General features: G+C 42.1%; 1 protein-coding gene across 14 annotated transcripts in view; it reads right to left on the reverse strand.

The window, feature by feature from the left end:
* Positions 1-18,627, reverse strand: part of CELF4 (CUGBP Elav-like family member 4) — a 697,556-nt gene that overhangs the window by 31,518 nt on the left and 647,411 nt on the right. For 9 of the 14 annotated variants that reach the window (XM_030969503.1, XM_030969492.1, XM_030969490.1 and 6 more), the window contains one exon: positions 14,746-14,889. In XM_030969503.1, coding sequence (XP_030825363.1) covers positions 14,746-14,889 — 144 coding nt within the window. The remainder of the gene's footprint in view (positions 1-14,745; positions 14,890-18,627) is intronic. The other 5 variants (XM_030969501.1, XM_030969500.1, XM_030969499.1 and 2 more) reach the window with 1 other exon arrangement.

Consider the following 18,627-nt stretch of genomic DNA (forward strand, 5'->3'; position numbering starts at 1 on the left):
CTGAACCATTAATGTTCATTTTAGAAATTTATGGAATATTAGAAAACCTTCATAATGTTCCAGGAAAAGAAAAAATCTAATATTAATTTTAAGGGTATAACCTAGGTGACCTGATAAACTTAGTTAAACTTTCATAAGTGCCAGAAAAATTATGAAAATTTTGATATGAGATAATATGGCAAAGAATTTAAAGATACACAATTAGTACCAATCATCATGGTTTCATAGAACATAACATCTATCAAATGAAACTGATTGCATGAAATTGCAAGTTCGGTGAATAAAGTAAGTTATCATAAAGTGTATTTAAACTTTGCTAGAGTATTTCAGGCAGCATTTCTTAACAGAAAATGAAATCTCACAGAAATGAGACCACCAAAGAATCTGTCAGTTGTGACAAACAAAATTGCAGAGATTCTAGGAGGCTCCTTCAGCGGTGTGCTGAAATCTCTGTGCTATTCAATTTCTCTGGCATTACTTGGAAGACATTTGAAGTAATTACTGGTAAAATTGGCCAATCATACAAAAGTGGTGAAATAATGACAGAAGTAAGTGACCTGGGTCACTGCGTAGGCTGGACGCAGTTAAAGGGTGTTCATTTTAATCCAATCAAATGCAAAATTAAGTATCTCCAGGAAAAAGCAAGTGGGTCACTCATGAAAAGAGGAAATTCTCATTAGAAAACAGCGCTTCTTAAGAAGAAGATGGGTGTCATAGTAACAGCCAAATATATGAGCTCTCAGGACTGTGTTAAAATTCTCAAAGTCCCAAGACTTAGTGCAGTTTTGGGATGAAGTTGCCTTTGCTGAATATCCTCTAGAAATAGCAAGGCAGTGTTACCTCTGAGTATAGCTCAGGAAAGATCCTTACTGGAATTCTGCACTTAGTTCTAGTGATTGCTCTAGAAAACAAATAAATACTTATTCGGAAGTAGAAGAGTAACTATAGATCTGAAAGAGTATTGAGTGGCCACAGTTTATTGAAGAGAAAGTTAAACTTACTTCTGGCCATAGCCTATAAATAATACCTACTAAAACATGGGGTTATTTTAGAATAGCGGATAAAATAAAAGCTTGCTGATTCTTTTGTGCCCTCTGGAAGCAGGAATTTGTCAAATTTAAAATGGAAATAAGACACCAAGTCTGCATATTTGAAACGGTGAACGTAATTAACTATTTTGGAAAACATCTTGTTTAGCAATAGGGGTGGAGCACCTATCACATGAAACCTTGATTAAGAGATTTTCTAAAAGGGATGCTATGACTCAAGCAGAAGGTTTTAACCTGTCACATGAGCTGAGGCACCTGGCATATGTTATTTCAGACTTCAGTCCAAAGGATCAGAACAGTCTCTTCTGATACTGCATGTCTGTCCGTCTATTGTTCATTTTGCAGTTCAGATGTTTAGAGAATCAGTTCTTGCTTACTAATCTGGGATGGATTGAGGTAACAGTCATGATACAGGTGACAATTGATGTTAATGCCTTATAATAAATGGCTCCAAAGTGTGGGCTGCAGACCACTGAGAGGGCTGACTGGTACTCGTTCTTCATCTTGCTTCCAGCTGAGAGAGACTGAACAGATGGGAAGGGGAGATTAAATGAAGAGTGAAAGTAGATGGCATGATTAACTTTCTCTAAAGGTCAGAACACCCAGTGCAGAAGGTAGCTTGAAATACACAAGTATCTTCCTGATGCCTTCCTGTCCTCCTGTGCATGAGACCGCCTCTCCACATTGCAGCAGTGGGAGCTGGAGTGTGCAGAGAAGTTGGTCCCTCTTTTTGTGCATTGCCTGTTGGAAGATCTCCAGATGGAGAAATATCCAGGCAGAAGAAGCAGTGTCTCCTCTGTAGATGCTGACCCTGAATATGGTCATTAAGACCAAGAAGGACCACTCTAGCTACAAGTCTTCTTTCATAATCTGTATGATGTTTGATTCTTTTTCATAGGAAAATTCTTGTCATGACTTGTGTTGAAAGCACAAGGGTAAGACTCCAGATTAGACTAGGATTTTGACAATTTTAACAGCTGCATAGTCAGATCTGATCTGAGGGCTCAAACTCAAAGAAGGGAAATTTAGATTATATGTATGAAAGAAATTTACTGTGAGAGGGATGAGACTCTGGCGCATATTGCCCAGAGAAGCTGTGGATGCCACAATCCTTCCTCAAGGCCAGGCTGGATGGGGCTGGGAGCAATCTGGTCTAGTGGAAAGTGTCCCTGCCCATGGCAGGGGACTGGAATGAGATGATCTTTAAGGTCCCTTCCAATCCAAATAATTCTATGATTCTGTGATCCATGGTTTTGGCTCACATATACATCTGGGCACATAATCAGGACTTTTTCTAAAAAGATAAAAGGGAGTAAAAAAATCATATAGAAAACCACAACAGATTTCTCATCATAACAGTGGAGTAAAGATTAAAACTTCTCTTTTTCCTGTAAACAGAGGTTTTCTAAAGGATGAGCAATTACTTGTCCGACGCTATGGACTGTGCTTCTACCCATTCTTATAAGAAGAATTGATTAATTGTCGGAAGAAGAGAAGGATTGAGGTTTCAGCCATTTTTGGAGAGCACATGAAACAGACACTGGACCAGTATACATACATGTCTGCTGTGGACAAAAAGGACTGTGGTTCTTCTATAAAAAACATGATGTTCCAGCCCAGGTGATGATGATTATCTTCCTCACAAGGCACAAACAGCCAGTGATGAATCACGTGTTGATGACTAAATAGTATTTGTCCTCTTTCTGAATGATGTGTAGGACTAGAGCTATTTCCTAAATGCTCTCAGAAGTGGATGGAATTCTTCTTGACTTGTTTTCTGAGCCTTCCTTGAAAACATCTGATGTCATCATGTGCCAGAATAAGGTTTGTGGGGGAAATCACATGGTTGAAAAAAGCAGGTGAACCTTTGAGGCTACATGCTCTTCTCCAATGTGAAACTGGAAATAAAGGATGAGTATAAAGTAGGCTTTGTACAGACTCTAAGTAGATGCTGATGCTCAGTTATGGATGCATTGAGATTGTTTTGAATCAAAATGAAGGCTATTTTTACATTTGTTTTGTTGAAGGTTGCAATATAAACCAAATGAAAATAATTATTGAACCTCCCACCAGCTATGTCACAATCTGTTTTTCATCTAAATCTAATTTCTTTGCTCCCAGATTCTCTCTTGGATCCTGCTTAATTTGTGACTTTTTGATAAAAAAGCCATGTATGAACAAGGCAACTGCTAAAATCACCAGTCATCCTTCTTGATCTATAAGAGACAAGTACCATAAAAAGTGACCTTGTTCTTGAAAATATTTTGTAGTAGGTAAGTAATAACATTCCTCCCTGGACTAATCAAGAAAATTAATCAAAAAACCAAAACACCCAAACAAACCAGGAAATCCTGTCAGGAAGGTGATCTGTGAGCTGTACTAGTCACTATTTTTTAGCAGTTCTCTCATGTCCCAGGGAACCTCTGAAATAAATCCCTTGGTGCAGCAATGCACAGAACCTTCCCATCCTGCTCTTGCTGACCATTACTCAGATGGACAACACCCCACCCCTTCCCTGCTGGATGCTGGACACCTGATACCTCATTATGGGCAGTTTGGGACAGCCCAACAGAGGCAGAAAGGTCTGAAGCTTCTCTTGTGCAGCAGTCTGGAAGTTTTTGTTCAGAAGCCAGACGTGGTGATGAACAGTTTTTGGCCATGATTTTTGAAGGAATATTTTACTTTCTATGGAGGCGACTGTGTGAAAAACAGCTAACCAAACTAGAAATGAACTCAACAGGAAAACAAACCTCCTCATATGCAGTGAGTCATTGGGAAAGGAAAGGAAAAGAGAAAATTTCTCAATATCTAGACCAGGAGGTTGTGAACTGGCACTGACCTATGCTGGGTAGAAAGAGTAGAAAATAAAAAATGGTACACGTTTTAACTGGAAGAGAACATCTCCAGATTCAACCAGCTATTACATTTGTGGTACTTTCACTGTCATTGTAAAACCTCCACGTTTTCAACCACCCCCAAAGGGCAAGAAAATGATTGTCTGGCTTATTTTCTCAAAAACAATGGGAAAGAAAAACTGTCTTATTACAGCAGAGAGGCTGATAAATTCCTGTGGATCTGCCAGCAGAATGTTCACCGTTAGTTGCCTTCAAAGGCCTGAATTTTGGAGATCTCAATGAAGAACAGCCTGCAGCTCCTCAGAATAGATGCATTCAGTCTATGGGACCTGAATCATAACACAGATTTACTAAATCCTGATCTAGTACTGGCTCTGGGGCCTCTGCCCAGTGACCTATCTGAGCTGTTGATCCACCCTTGGGTAGAACATTGCAAAATAGGATTGTGTTTTAATTACTGAACTAAGAGGAATAGAAATTTATTTTGAAAACATGGTTTTGAATATGCCTCTGAACAGAAAAATTAAAGACCTGAGAACAACATGATATGTTAGTGGTTTGTAGAGGGATCTTAATTTGAATGGATGGGGTAAAAATATGAGTCACCCCTAAAAAAAGTGTCTTTTGCATCAAATTCAAAAACCAGTAGCAAAAATTCTCTCATTAGAATTAAAAAAAAAAATCTAGCAAAACAATAATCCTTCTGAAGCCCATTTAGCCATGTCAGAAGATGCACAAAGACCTGGCTAAAAGTTTTATGATTTATAAAGACCCTTCTAGAGAAGGATTTAAAGAGTCTGTAGAGACCTATCTTTAGGAGAATAATTTAATTTCACCTCTAAATGGTCAGAACACAATCAGATTTTTTAGGTCATGCTGTCCAAAAGGAAGAAAATCTGTTTCCTGTCAGAGTTCGTGGAGCATCTGGATGATGCTCTCAACCATAGGAATTAGTTTTTGGTAGTTCTGACAGGAGCAAGGGGTTGGGCTTGATTTTTATGAGCCCCTTCCAACTTGAGATATGATTCACAGAGGTGCCTGGTGGGAGAATGAGAGACAGGGGACATAAATTGGAACAGCAGAGATTCAGACTGAACACAAGGAAAACTCTTCACCTTAAAGGCCAGCAAACATTGGAGCCCGTGGTTAAAATTCAAATGATTGTTCAGCAATTTTCATTGTTTTCAATAACAATTGTGTCTGCAAGTTTTTATATTTGTTATTGAACAAATATATGGGTAGTGCATGCATAATGTAAATAACTGTGCATATCTTATATAATATATATATATCATGTAAATACTTATATATGTGTGATATGACAGATCCATGCTGGGGAGAGCAGAGCTGATGCTGAATTGTTTTTGGGGATTTGATACAGATGAAACCAAAAATTTCATCATTAAGAATGATACACCTGTTTTTATGGGGATCTGCAAGTTGTTACGCTGATGACAGCTTTTGAATATGTCAATATATACTATTTGAAGATGCTAATCTTATCTGGGGAGTTTTTGATTTAGAGTTACTTACTTAAAAAGGGAAGATATCACATGCAACCATAAACTGAAACAACGATAAGGTTGCAAAATTAAGTACTCAATTTAGAAATGCAAGAAATTATGTTACCTATAAAATTTTAATTCTGTATTGCTTTGTATATGCATAAAGACATTGCTTCTAACCACACATTTCTGTATTTTTCTCTTTCATGGCATCCTTGTTTTAATTACTGTCGAGAACGAATAAAATAACAGGGCAAGGAAAATGGCAATGTATCAGACTTGTTATTGTAAGTGTTGGAATTTAGACAGTAAATAAGGCAGGGAAAGGATGGGTTTGTAGTTGTACAAACAGATGTTGCCTTGGAAAACTGGAATTTGTCCCTATTTCTGCCATGACATCCCAGTTATGCTAATTATATCATATCTCACAGAATTCCTTTAGTAAGACCTCTAGGCTGTTTTTTTACTATTAAATAAAATAGAGCAGGTTCTGAGTGCCAGTTGTACACCATGGCTTGAATCTATGTCATTAAACTCTGCTCTCTCTCAAAAGTGGGTGCTCCTATCCCTTGCCATTGCTGAGTGCTGCCTAAGCAAGGTCCAGCTGTGGCTTAATTGTCACGGCCAAAATTGAGATAATGGCACACAAATGTTGAAAATACATGTAACATTGTGTCAGAGTGCACTTGCAGATGTATGAAGCCTCTTTAGTTTTCAGTGAGGACGAAGGTTTACTGGGTTTTCCTCTTCTTTTGGTGCATGGCCTGAGATTTCACTGGCAGAAAGGTTGCTGCCGATACCTGCATCTGAAGCAGACAAAAACACAGCATGCTCTGCATTATGCTAAATTCTTAGACAAAGCAGGTAAACAGACTGATCAGGCTTGTGGCAACTCAGACTAGGAATCCAAGATAAAGAAACAGTTTTGGCTACTTCTCTGCCTCATCATCCCCTTGGTGAAATGAGGATACCAGGAGCACCAGCAAAATGCCATTACTTAGCTCTGTGAACCTCTCAAATGCTCTGCTGGGAAGGGTCTTAGGAAAACAGATGAAGAAATAAAAATAAATTCATATTCATGGCAGAGTTTGAGTATCATATAAAAGGAAGGCTTGGGGCCAAGCTTGAAGGTGTGAGGATCTATTGAACAGCTGCTTAGTAACCAACCAGGCAACAGACTTCAAGATGGTGAAGAGCAGACCTGTGCAGTGGATGGGGTAGAATGGGTGGATATAAGGAAGCTAAAGGATGGCTCATGGACTGATAGAGACTCATCCACTCTACAGCTTGAATTTCCCTTGCATCAGAAATCTTGGGACAGCAAAAAATAAACCCAGATGCCATGTGTTGACAAAATGCTCTAGCGGGTCTGCAGTCCCACAAGAGTAGGATGTGTAAAGTCTGCACTCTGCAAATCCATCACTTTGAGCTCAGAAATGGGCCTGCCCTTTGGAGGGGTCAGTATTCTGACCTCCAAACAGAAACTTCTGACTGGAATCAAAGTGCAACTAAAACTCCTCTTCTGGTGTTAACTCAGCTCTGGTTATTTCTATTAGTCAAATAGTGACCATTTCCCTTTTGAAAGTCGATAAAGGAGGAGCCACAATGAGTGGCTCCATCTAATTACCCCAGGAGAAAGAGCATTTAAAATGATGGTGTAAGTGTGCATGTGAGTAGGTATGTACACACATACCCATAACTTAAAAAAAAAGTAAATTCTGGGTAGACTTTATCACTTGTGGGGGGAGATGGATAGAACAGTGATAGACACATGGACACTCAGATAAATAGAAGATAGATTCTGCTACCATATTCTTGTCTAATAAATTGTTGAGCTACAAAAGAAAGCAGAAGTCCCTCTGTACAACATATAGGTTTTCTGTAATGTAAGTTATTGGGAAAAGACAGAGCTGTCCCTTTAACTGGAGAGCTGCAAACAGCTGTTCCTTATGCATACATGCTTGCTTGGTCTGAAAGTTTTGGTAAGTCAGTGCATAACTGACAGTTAGATTTATCTCCCCAATAAGCAATCAACATTATAATAAAGGAAAAATGCTTTCAGTGCACCTTTGAGAGTGCATCAGAAATTAATCTAAACATCAAATTAATTATAGTTTGTAAATGAATAGTGGCTCACAGCCCTAATACTTCTCCCGCTCCTCCTCCTCCCCCTGAAGCCTCCCCCAGCCAACTGCAATGGCTGGAGGTGCTGTACAGCGAGTTTGATGAACAGCTCCTTCTCTTTCTTACTCACACAAGTCTTTCCCTATCAGCTGGAAGAGTTCCATCCTCACTCTGCAGACCTGAAATCTCAGAGCCTGGCTGCTTTGGAATAAGCGAACAGATATTGAACTTCTATGTCTCTTTCCCCTTCTCTCTGAGAGCTCAAAACATCCCTCTGGGGGTGTCCTCCTCCCCTTGGATTAGTTTCCAGCTAAGCTGGACACACCTTATGAGTCCCTCCTTGGCTCTCTGGCTGTCCCAGGTCCTTTAGAGTGGAGAGGACCACAACAAACCAGGGCTGATCTGAACTGAAACATACCAGGGGTCAGACATGCTTAATGTGCCTGGAAAATAATTTCTGCTTTGTCTCAGCTGTGGCACTCAAGCGAGTGGCTTTTCCCGTTGCTCTTTGAGCTGTGATCTGTAGGCTGTAGCCATATGGGAATCACAAACAGATTTTCCAGAAAATCTGAAACAAAATGTATTGTCACCAGATCATGTGAAATAAAGGACAGAGCCCAATTCTAAGGGCTACAAGGAGAAAGGATCAGGTAGAGACTTCCTTAGGAAATTTGAAATCAGGTTAATATTAAAAAGAAAAAATAAATCAAACTTAATCATAGTACTGATAACAGCAACAAACAGAGTTACACACCTCAAGTCCTTCCTAATAATGCATTTATTTGGTGGGAATTTCCTTTTTACCAGAAGAAGACTCAGAAAAGAAACCCCAAAAAACCTTTTATCTGATAAATAACTCTCCTCATCCATGAATCCTAAAGACCTGTGCAAAGGAGTCAGGGTACTTTTCCAAGAAGGGGAGCCCAGTCCTAACAGCTAGGTTGACCTGAGATCACCCACACAGGCTACGAACATGCAACAAGAATTTCTTCCCTTTACAACACCTAACTTCTGCACCTGCTCATTTCCTGGATGAACCCAAGGAGAGTTACTACCTTTTTTTAATTTTTTTTTTTATTATTAAATGAGAAACTGCCATATGCAGTGCATATTGGAGGCACATTGTCAGCAGGTGCTGAACACTATTTTCCTAATGTACCTCAGGGTCCCTTGTTCCACTCCTATGTCTTGTGGAGTGCTGCCAATGCACTTTAGACCTAATGTGCAATGCCCCTTGTCCCAGGGCCCTGAACAGCTTTGCCAGTGTCCTATTCTCTTGACACATCTTCCTTCTTTCTATTTCAGCTTCCAGACTGAAACTCTGTAGATCATCACGACCTGCCTGCTGCCTTGCATCTCCCACTCCACCTTTTTTGCCACCACACTGCAGCATTTAACTGCCACAGCATGTTTTTAATAACAGGATACAAGCTCTGCCCATCCCTCAGCCCTTCTCCCGAGCTTCACCCCCTCCTGTGTTCAGTTCTCATTCCTCACTGCTTTTCTCACTTTTAATCTCTCTCCTTTGTCTCCCCAGTTTCTTTTCATAAGGTAGGAGGAGTTTAGTAGGGAATAGAATTATTTAACAGCAAACTTAATTAACTATTATGACCCTCATCAAGTGATGTTATTTTCTCTATTTTGGCATCTTCATATAAGACTGGATGTTTTTCCAAATGAGGTGGCCCATTAGCAACTTTCAAATGCACTCCCTGCAGGAATCTGGAATGAGACAATCAATGTTCATGTTGTACTAGGAGTCAAACAAGATATTTCCTTTAGGATATATAAACCTATGGCACTAAGAAGCCTTTGCAGTTTGTAAGCTGGAATGCTCCTTGTTTTGTTTAATGTGGGACATTTCAAAAAGGGTTGGGACATTTTGCTGATGTGAAAGTGCATCTGGAATGTGCAGAAAAGGAGAAAAACACATGCCACTTGTGTTTGCTTACACCTGTGGCGTCAGAGCACGTCAAGCTGAGTGGAGGGGAACCACAGCATCTCTCTGGGAATAAGACAGGTTGTTCACAGCCTTCTGAAGTCACTGTCCCATGGGGAGAAACTGAAACTGCTACAGCAATGGGTATGAAGAACAGGCACATGCCAAGGAGACATGTAGGGGACAAAGCAGGGACATGGAGCAGAATTGGCCTGACAGCGTCTGCTGCTCAATGGTGCGCAAAAAGTTGGCAGATCCAGGTGCTTATTGCTCTCAGAAAGAGGTGACTGGAACAAACCAAGTGTTCCAGTGAAGCAATTCCTCCAGCTTTAATTTATCTACATCTTATTTGACACTTTGGAATAACCATTTGACCTCTGCTTCTCCATCCATATTCTCTTTTTTCTAATTTCTGACATGTCTTCCTAATTATTACTGCCCAAACCTGTCTTGCTCGCTCTCTTCTCTGTAAAGACATTTTTCTAGAATATGTCTGTCTCTGTATTTCACTAACTTTATGTCTTCAAGTGCTTTCTTCAGATGTGTTTTATGAGACAGCAGCGAGTGTTGCTGGGCTGTGTTGCAGCGTCACCCTATGACAGAGGCAGAGTTAGCCATGTGTGGGCAGGCTGAAAACTTGCCCTTCTCACATTGCCTACTTGCCTTAGCAGCCTCAACAGCGTTGTTTTACTGGAGCTCTCTTTTAGCCTTCTACACAAACTGTTCACATTTAAACTATCTACATAACTGAGAGAGGAATTATCACCAGAACCACTGAGACCAGCACGAAGATGTAATCCACGTCCTCTGACATCCAGCACACCCACGCACAGAAAAACTGGCACACGTGTAGTGGGAACGTGAGAGACCCAGTGTGAATGCTGCCTTGTGCAGACACAGACTCCGGGCTCCTGCAGATGTTGACATTCAGGCTGCAGCACACTTCCCCTCCGTGCAAGCCTTCCTAGACCAGCCCACTCTGAGAATGGGAGTCACCGTCTTCAAGGAGTGTCCAACTAAGTGTAATTTTGCTCTGAGTGAGACGAGTCCTGCTGTGTCCCTGCCATTTCAGTGGGAATTGACAGCACAGCCCAGTTGGAGAAACATGCTGGCTGCAAAAGGAGTGTGTGGGCAGGGTCAGCTGGGCATTGAGTGGAGAACCAGTGAGAGAGGAAAGAGAAGGGCAGAACGGTGAAGAGCTGTGAAGGTGAAATCACTAAGTCTGAATACAAGAATGGGGACAGGACAGTGCCTGAGGAGAAACCCAAGGGGATGCAGATATGGTCAATGATGGAGGCTTAGCTCATGGGGATACACAGGGTGTTGGTGAATGGGAAGGACAAGGATGGTTCTGCATTTGGCCATCTTACAGCTGCATCAAGACAGGGACAGGAGAAAAGAAGAAGCCAGAGGTTTGAAAAATTGCAAGAGAAAATGAAGGATTTGGGTCTAGCCTGGATGTGTGCAGCAGAAGAAAAGTCATAGGCAAAGAAGCCTCCCAGACTAAATGACTTTTTTCAGTGAGAAGTCAAGGGTGTTCCTTAGGCAGCCTTATATGGCAGAGCAGGCAGTCCCACTAGGGAAAACAACAGACATACTCTGAGCACTTTCACATTTTATATCTGGTATTGGTGTTTACTGTAGCTGGCATTCCTCACTACTCCTTGTCAGCCAGGAGGCAGTGGCCTCTAAACTGAGAATGTCAAAGACTTGCTGACCACACTACAGCTTCTTTAGCATGAGCAGGTGCTAGTGGCTCTCTGCAGGCTCATGGACTCCAGAAACCAGGAGAAAGGTTTGTTTCTGATCTCATTTTCTTCCTAACACTCCTGTAGCTGCTCCAACACTATCCTGCCAGTGGTGGCAAAAAGAGATAAATTTGTGTTCAAAATGCAGGCAAGAATTCAGACGCAAATAATAAGGGAAAAAAATCATAGAATGGTTTGGGTTGGAAGGCATCTTTGAGTTCATCAATTTCCAGCTACCCTTGCCCTGTTCAGGGACACCTTCTACCAGGCCAGGTTGGTCCCAGCTTCACCCAACCTGGCCTTGGACACTTCCAAGGATGGGAAATCCACAGCTTCTCTGGCCAGCCTGTCCCAGGGCCTCTCCATGCTCACAGCCAAGAATTTGCTCTTAATAGCTAAGCTGTATCTCCCCTCTTTCATTTTAAAGCCATTCCCCCTTGTCCTATCTGTACACAGTTTTGTAATAAGTCCATCTGAGCTCTCTTGCAGCCACTTTAAATACTGAAGGTGCTGTCAGGTTTCCCTGGGGCTTTCTCCAGGCTGAACAACCCCAATTCTCTCAGCCCATCTTTGTAGCAATGGTGACCCAACACCCTGATCATCCTTGTGGACCTCCACAATTCTATTTTGACATGCTGCTCTACTGACTTGTTCAGTTTGTGCCAGCTGTTTACAAGTTGTTCAACAGTGAGACAAAGGCATCAAATAAAGATTTTTCTGTTCCTGTGGAAAAAAACATGGTGACATTTTTCACCATAGAATTTTTAAAGTTTGTCTAAAGCAGGACTACTTGACAATTTCTCGACAACCTGGGGCTAAACTCTGTTACAGCAATTTATTTGGGATCTGCTTAGCAGATATATTTTAAAAGGTCATATAATAGTGGAATATCTTTCTGGGGCCAGACAGAATTGTCCCCCCAGGCTAGCAGTTGGAGAGCTCTAGCCGCACTAAAAAAAGTGAAATAGAATGCAAATGCTGTGTTCTTACATGTTGAGTTTTGGGAAATGTTTTAGCAGCAGAGAAGGAATTTTCTTACTTTCAAAGTTAATAAAATCTCTTATTTTCCTTTAGGAAAAAGTAATTTATTTTTTTATTTAAATTTATTTCCTCAACAAAAATGCCAGCTTCAGTAGACTTAGCAAAACAATTGAAAAGCCTGATTTCCTCTTATAACTTTTACATTTTTACATTGCTTTAAATCTGAAGGTCAGGAGGGTGGGAAGTTTTGAAAAGGAACGTAACCTACCTGTGATAGTTAGCTACCTGTGCCTCTGTTATTTCTGGAGGTGGTGGATGTGGAAGCATAGTCAACATGTTTGTCTGAGACCAGCAGTCACAGCAGGCACTCAGCTCTATGGAAAACTAGGAGAAATCCAGAGATTTGACACCTGGGATCCCAAACTGACTGCACCTGGGTATTTGTGTCTCAGAAGCAGATATAAGGTGACCAAGATTCACCAGCAATCTTTAATTCCTTCTTTTGCTTGTCTGTGTGCTTGAGTCAACACTTCCAAAGGAACACCTCCCTGTTTCAGCCTTCAATATGCCACAGTTAGCTTTGGAGTTCACTTCACCCAACAAGCTGATGTTTGGTTTCTCTAAGTAAAACTCAAGAAAAGTTTCTAAGACCCCTCAGCTCCTGCTCAGCTTTCAGCCTTGATCTCACAGCACCTCTGAAACAGCCCCAAATCCCTGCCCACAAATGGGGTGTGTGTCATGTCCTTGTGGGGCCTTGTAGCCATCAGCCTTTGAACTGAGTGGGGATAAGGCTCACAGCTGTCCAGAAGGCATCTCCATTTACTGTTCAATATGCGGAGAACCAGGCCCAGAATTCCTCTAAACATAGATGAGAATTTCACTGCCAAAGATCCATTTCTAATCTGTGGATCTCCTTGGAGCATCAGTTTCAGAGTCACCTAGAGCTGCGCTGGTCTGCTCAACTTTTTGTGAGATTTATATATAAATATCTATGTATAATTTGTATATAAAAAGCAGATGGGGTCTAGATTCATTGGGGCTAATCCATAGTTTTGAGTTCTAATCTGAATTTGCCAGCTCCCTCTGCACGCCAGACTCTTTGTCCTTCACTCCTCTAGTGCTGGAGAGTGCAGCAACCCAGAGACTCCTGGCGACTGGGAGGGCTGTGTCCCTCTCATCAGGGGTCAGGGATCCTTCAAACAAAAGGGAAATAGCCTGTTCAGACCCTCTGTGGATGGGCAGGAGAAACTGTGCATAGAGAAAGAGCACAAAACTCTTGAAGTGCTCTCTGACATGCACCGTGGGTAGCAAGGGACAAGGTAAGAGATTTGAGAGGTGAGCTGTTCAGGAGGGGAAAGGGGAAGGCAGCATGGAAAGAAAGCACAGTGTGGAGATTGAGAGTGGTTTTAAAATCAAATGAAAACTCCAATGAGTCTTAACTCTGGAAGTTTGCCTGGGAGACAGAATCCAGATTAGCTGCAAGTAACGGGAAAAGAAAAGCAATAGTTTGTTCTGTTGCACTTCCCAGGGAGGGTATGCAAGAGGTGCAGGATGGCAGAGAATCAAAAAATACAGACCCCAGTGGTGGGCACATGGTTGTGAGAGATCCCCTGTCTACCAGGTGTGATGGGATCAAATGTGGCAGGGTCCCCCTGCTGCCACACTGCCAAAAGGGACCCCTTCCCTTAAGAGCCCCAGCTTTGCAAGGGGTGGTATCCCAGTGAGATGTATACATCACTCCATGGCTGCTGGCTGGCTGGGCCCTCCCACTGTGGGTGCAGCTTAGGGTGTCCCATCTTGGGGCTCAAAGGCAGCTCCAGGCTCTGCTCCTTCTCTGCTCCAGCTGGCAGGGTGGAGCCAGCAGCGAGGCCAGAGCTGTGGGAGCCAGGTGCAGCTTTCAAACCCAGCCTCTTAGCACAGGCTGTCAGCTGAAGCACAGGTTTATCTTGGCTCATCTCTATCTGCTGGGGTTCTGCCTCAGGTCCACTAGGTCAGAACATGTCTGAATGTGATCTACCAAGCCATCACTCCCCAGAAGAGCAGGCTCTCAGTGGATGGTCAGCCCTTATCCCCTTGCAGTATAAAGCATCACAGCTGCAGGAAAGCTGACCCTACAGCTCTGTCTTCCCTTCAACTCCAGGGCCTGTTTGTCCTTTGCCTTAGGTACAGAAATTCCCCTTCTGCAACATGATCCCTCTGCTAATCTCACAATTTCACCTATGCCCAGCCCCCTCCATTGTGCTCCAGTTGCTTTAGTCTTTTCTGCACCCTCCCCACCCTCCCCTACAAGTGGGGTATTTTCTGACCCCACCGGTGTCTGCAGCATCTTGCTGCTGGTGAGATGCCAAACCTTGACCTCTAAGCAGCACACACAACTCTGAGCATGAGACAATCAGGAGAGAAAGAAGGAAGGGGGAAAGTATTGACAGGAGTAAATTGAGAGAAATCATAAAGCTTAAGCAGAAAGAAAGCAGTTTGAAAGGTAAAGTATTCAGAGAAAGCCCTTTCCTGGATGAATCTAATTGTTTTGTTATCTTTACCCACCAAAGCATTTACTTTGGTTTGTCGCCCGATCCACAAACACTTTCGAGGAGATGACATTACCGAAAGGCAGGAACATCTGCATCAGCTCAGCATCCCCAAACTCCTGGGGCAGATGGTAGATAAACAGGTTACAGCCCTCTGGTCCTATCAAGAGAAAAAGAAGACCCATGAATGAAGAGAAATAGGATACGAGAAAGCACACGGTGGAAATTTACTTCGGCATCTTCTCTCTCTGACTGGTGAGCGGTCATGCTAGGAAGCAGCCTGTAGACTCTCAGAGGAATGGATAATGGGGAAGACCAGGAACTCAAAAAGTCACCTAGAGGCTATGGCAACTTCAATAGCTTTCCCAGGACACCAGGATAAAATCTAGAGAGAGAGGAATGCACCAGCACATGTGGCCATGGAAAGAACAGAAGAGAGGAGTAAGAACACAGAGGATGAAAGAATATGGTTCATAGATTTTATTTGTTCCTCATAATCTTATTTAATCTGCAGAGTTTTGGATGACCCGCACTATTCCTTGGCTCTTCCCACTGTCTGCATGCAGAAGTTTCATTATCCTTCTTGAATCTGTGTGATGAAAATAACATCACACAAGTGATGATAATGAGCAGAAAGATATGCACAAACCCACAGGCTTATCTTGTTCTGCAAAATTTTACATTCATCCCCCCAGCTCAAATCAGCCTGAAGACTCCCATAGATCTGGACAGTTAGGCCATGTCCTCCATTCTAGAGCATTCTGCAGGAGAGATTTTAGGTGGATTTAAATTCAAATTACTAGACAAGATGGATTGGCTTTTTTGCCTCAATCCTGTAACATATACTCTTACCAATTTCAGAGGGTGCTCTGGAAAACATCCAGAGAGGTGCCTTTAGCTGGAATATGAAATTAAAGTAGAGACCCTCAAAAAATATTGTGTTGCAATTGTATTTTGGGGCAGAAGAAGGCAAACTTGCCTCTTGTCAAATAGCCTGTAATAAATATTTTCAACCTGACTTTTATTTTTATGCATGCTGTCCTTGAGCAACAGTCAAAAAGGTGTGTCCAAGTGGTTATGTTAAAGAAAATTAAACATTTAAAACCTTTGCAGTGTTCAATAGCAGAAAACTGTATAGTTTAATGAGACAGGGATTGTTTTTTCATCATTTTATTTCTAAAGGTACTTCCAGCTGCTGCCCAGCTCTGCACTGACCTCGACAGGTAACTCCAGTTCTGCTTGACTCAGAGGGATCGAGATGAGTGGGATACATTGTGTGCCCTTTGCCAAAAGGGTTGGAGGTCAGAGAGAAGCAGGGCTTCCCCCTTTGCTCTCGCCCATGTGCCTACAACCCTGTGACCTGACTCAGTCAACTTTCCCCTTTCTACGTCTGGGGCAGAGTGTGGGGAAGGAAAGGGGTTTTTAATACTCTCGTTTTCTTCATCAGGGCATAATTACAGTGTCATAACACAGCAAATTACAACTTTGCCTTTCCTGTTAGGGAGAGGAGTTCGTCTAGATGCTCCCACCTTTTATTACCCATTACTCATCCCCCCGGCTGGCAAGAGAAGTACGGCGAAGTCAGGATTCTGGCAGATGCCCATTTAAAGCTCATTAAAATTCCTGGGCCTCAGCATGATTGAAGTCACAGGCTCTCCACATTTCCTTTTGGATTAATGGAAAATGAAGCCCTAATGAATATTTGCTAAGCACAATTTTCCCCACTAATTTGCTAAAAGGACTGTCATGAAGGAACAGCTGATCCTTTGCATCTTGTGCATTTCCTAAAGGTCATGGGGATGGTAACAGGGTTTCTTCCAAATGGGGGGGATAGTGGTATAGCGGGATAATTAACTAATTAGGCACCCGGTCATCTGCTTAGCCAAATTACTTTTGAACCTCAGTGGCCCTTAATCAGGCTCCCCTATTTCATGCCAAGCTTTTCCAGCTTCCCCCCACCTCCCGTCTGCCTCTTCTTTAGTCTTCTCACTGGGCAACTATCATTTTTCCAATCCTTGCTGCCATCCATTTCTGCACAATGCAGAGTTATTGGCATAATAAGCTAGATATGAAACAGTCTGAAAGTGTTAAACAAACACCAACCCCCTTAGGTGTCTGTTGAAATTGAGAAAATTCTGCCCAGGAGCAGACCACAGTCCAGAATAACAGAGAAAAAATTCATTCCTTCATCTGAACGTGCCCCAGAGCACTTCTGCTGTGGGATTTGAGATCCACATTATAATAAAATGGGTAAAATCTTGGCTTTGCTGCAGTCGGTGGCAAAATTCCCACTGACATCACCAGAGCCAGCAGTTTTCACTGTAAAACTGGCCAATTCTTTCAAAAATACCAGCTGCATTTCCTGCGGTCTTGGATGTGCTGTGCATGAGTAGGGATTCTGCCTGTGTGCGCTGAGAAACACCTACCAAGGCATAAGGCAGACCAGGAGGCACACAACTTTAAACTACACCACCTTTAGCCTGGGCTCAAGGAGAGAACAACCCTTGGTTCACCTTGAAATCAACTTTTCCTCACATGACTCAGAGACTGAAAGGAAGAGACCAGGGAGGGTGTAAAAAAGCAGGGACCATTCTCAAAGATCAGCTTGGCTCTAGAATGTGCCTGGGGAACCTGTGCTGTGGCTTCCCCTACTGACCCAGACATTCAAGGGTGAGCTCATTTTGTTTACAGCTACAGAGGGATTTTTCCTAACTTCCAATGCTGAAAACTTCACTTGCTTCTGAGGAAAAAAGGAAAAAAACAAACCAAAATTGGGTAGTTTGATTTGTTTTGTCACTCTCACATATGAAATTACTGCCTTTAGAATTTAACAAGCAATTTTTTGTTAAATCTGTAAGTTACCTGTCTGTAACTTTTTGTTAAGTCCGTAAGTTACCTGTCACAGCCAGAGACCTTGGTAAAGAACTCACAAAACAAGATCTATCTTCTTCAGCCCTCCCTGGCTTTTTTTGAATGTGTTTTTGCCCATTTCAAGTTAATTTGGGCACTCCCAAATAGAAGGCCGTGTGTTTGTGTGTATGGCTGTCTTGTTGTACACTTAAGTATATTTTAAAGAAATCAAAGACAAGATCAGAAAGAAGAAATTCTTTACTATGAAGGGGGTGAGGTTCTGGAACAGGTTGCCCAGAGAAGTTGTGGATGCCCCATTCCTGACAGTGTTCAAGGCAGGGAGGATGGAGCTCTGAGCAGCCTGATCTAGTGGAAGGTGTCCTTGCCCATGGTAGGTGGCTGGAACTTAAATGTCCCTTCCTACACAAACAATTTTATGATCCCATTTGTTCATCTCAGGATACTCTAAAGATCTTAGTCAGTTCTCAGTGCACAAATGCAATGACCTCTGAGGGGCTTGCTCAGGATACTGGAACAACAGAAAAACCACAGCTGGTATGGAAAAATCCTAATAAAGGCTACAACTCTCTTTTTGGAGAAAAAGTTCTTGTTTTAGACAGAGTTAATGGATTATTTGAGATCACTATACTTGGCAATTCAGGGCTGAATACAATAATAAAATTATTTATGACAGGCTTTAGTTTTGTTTTCAAAAGGGCTGTAGTGTAGCTTGAAATCTAACCCCCACGACACATCATCAGGAAAAATGAAGTTTCATTTCAACACTGATGTCTGCCATGGCTCTTGGTTTTATGACATGTGTACATTTTATGACATATATACATTTCTGTTCATTTATACACAAGAACAGTTAGCCTTGATTTTTGGACAAAAAAAGCAAGAAAAGCTTTAAGGACTGTACAGTTTATGGATATTCTGTAGATTAAAGGCAAACTGTGCTGGATAATGGAAAATCCAATGACTGAGGGCACAGAACCACATGGTGGGCTCGGTTTGGCTGGGCCTGAGCTGAGCCATTGCTCTGCCC

The sequence above is a fragment of the Camarhynchus parvulus genome, chromosome Z, assembly GCF_901933205.1.
Source record: "Camarhynchus parvulus chromosome Z, STF_HiC, whole genome shotgun sequence".
NCBI classification, from domain to species: domain Eukaryota; kingdom Metazoa; phylum Chordata; class Aves; order Passeriformes; family Thraupidae; genus Camarhynchus; species Camarhynchus parvulus.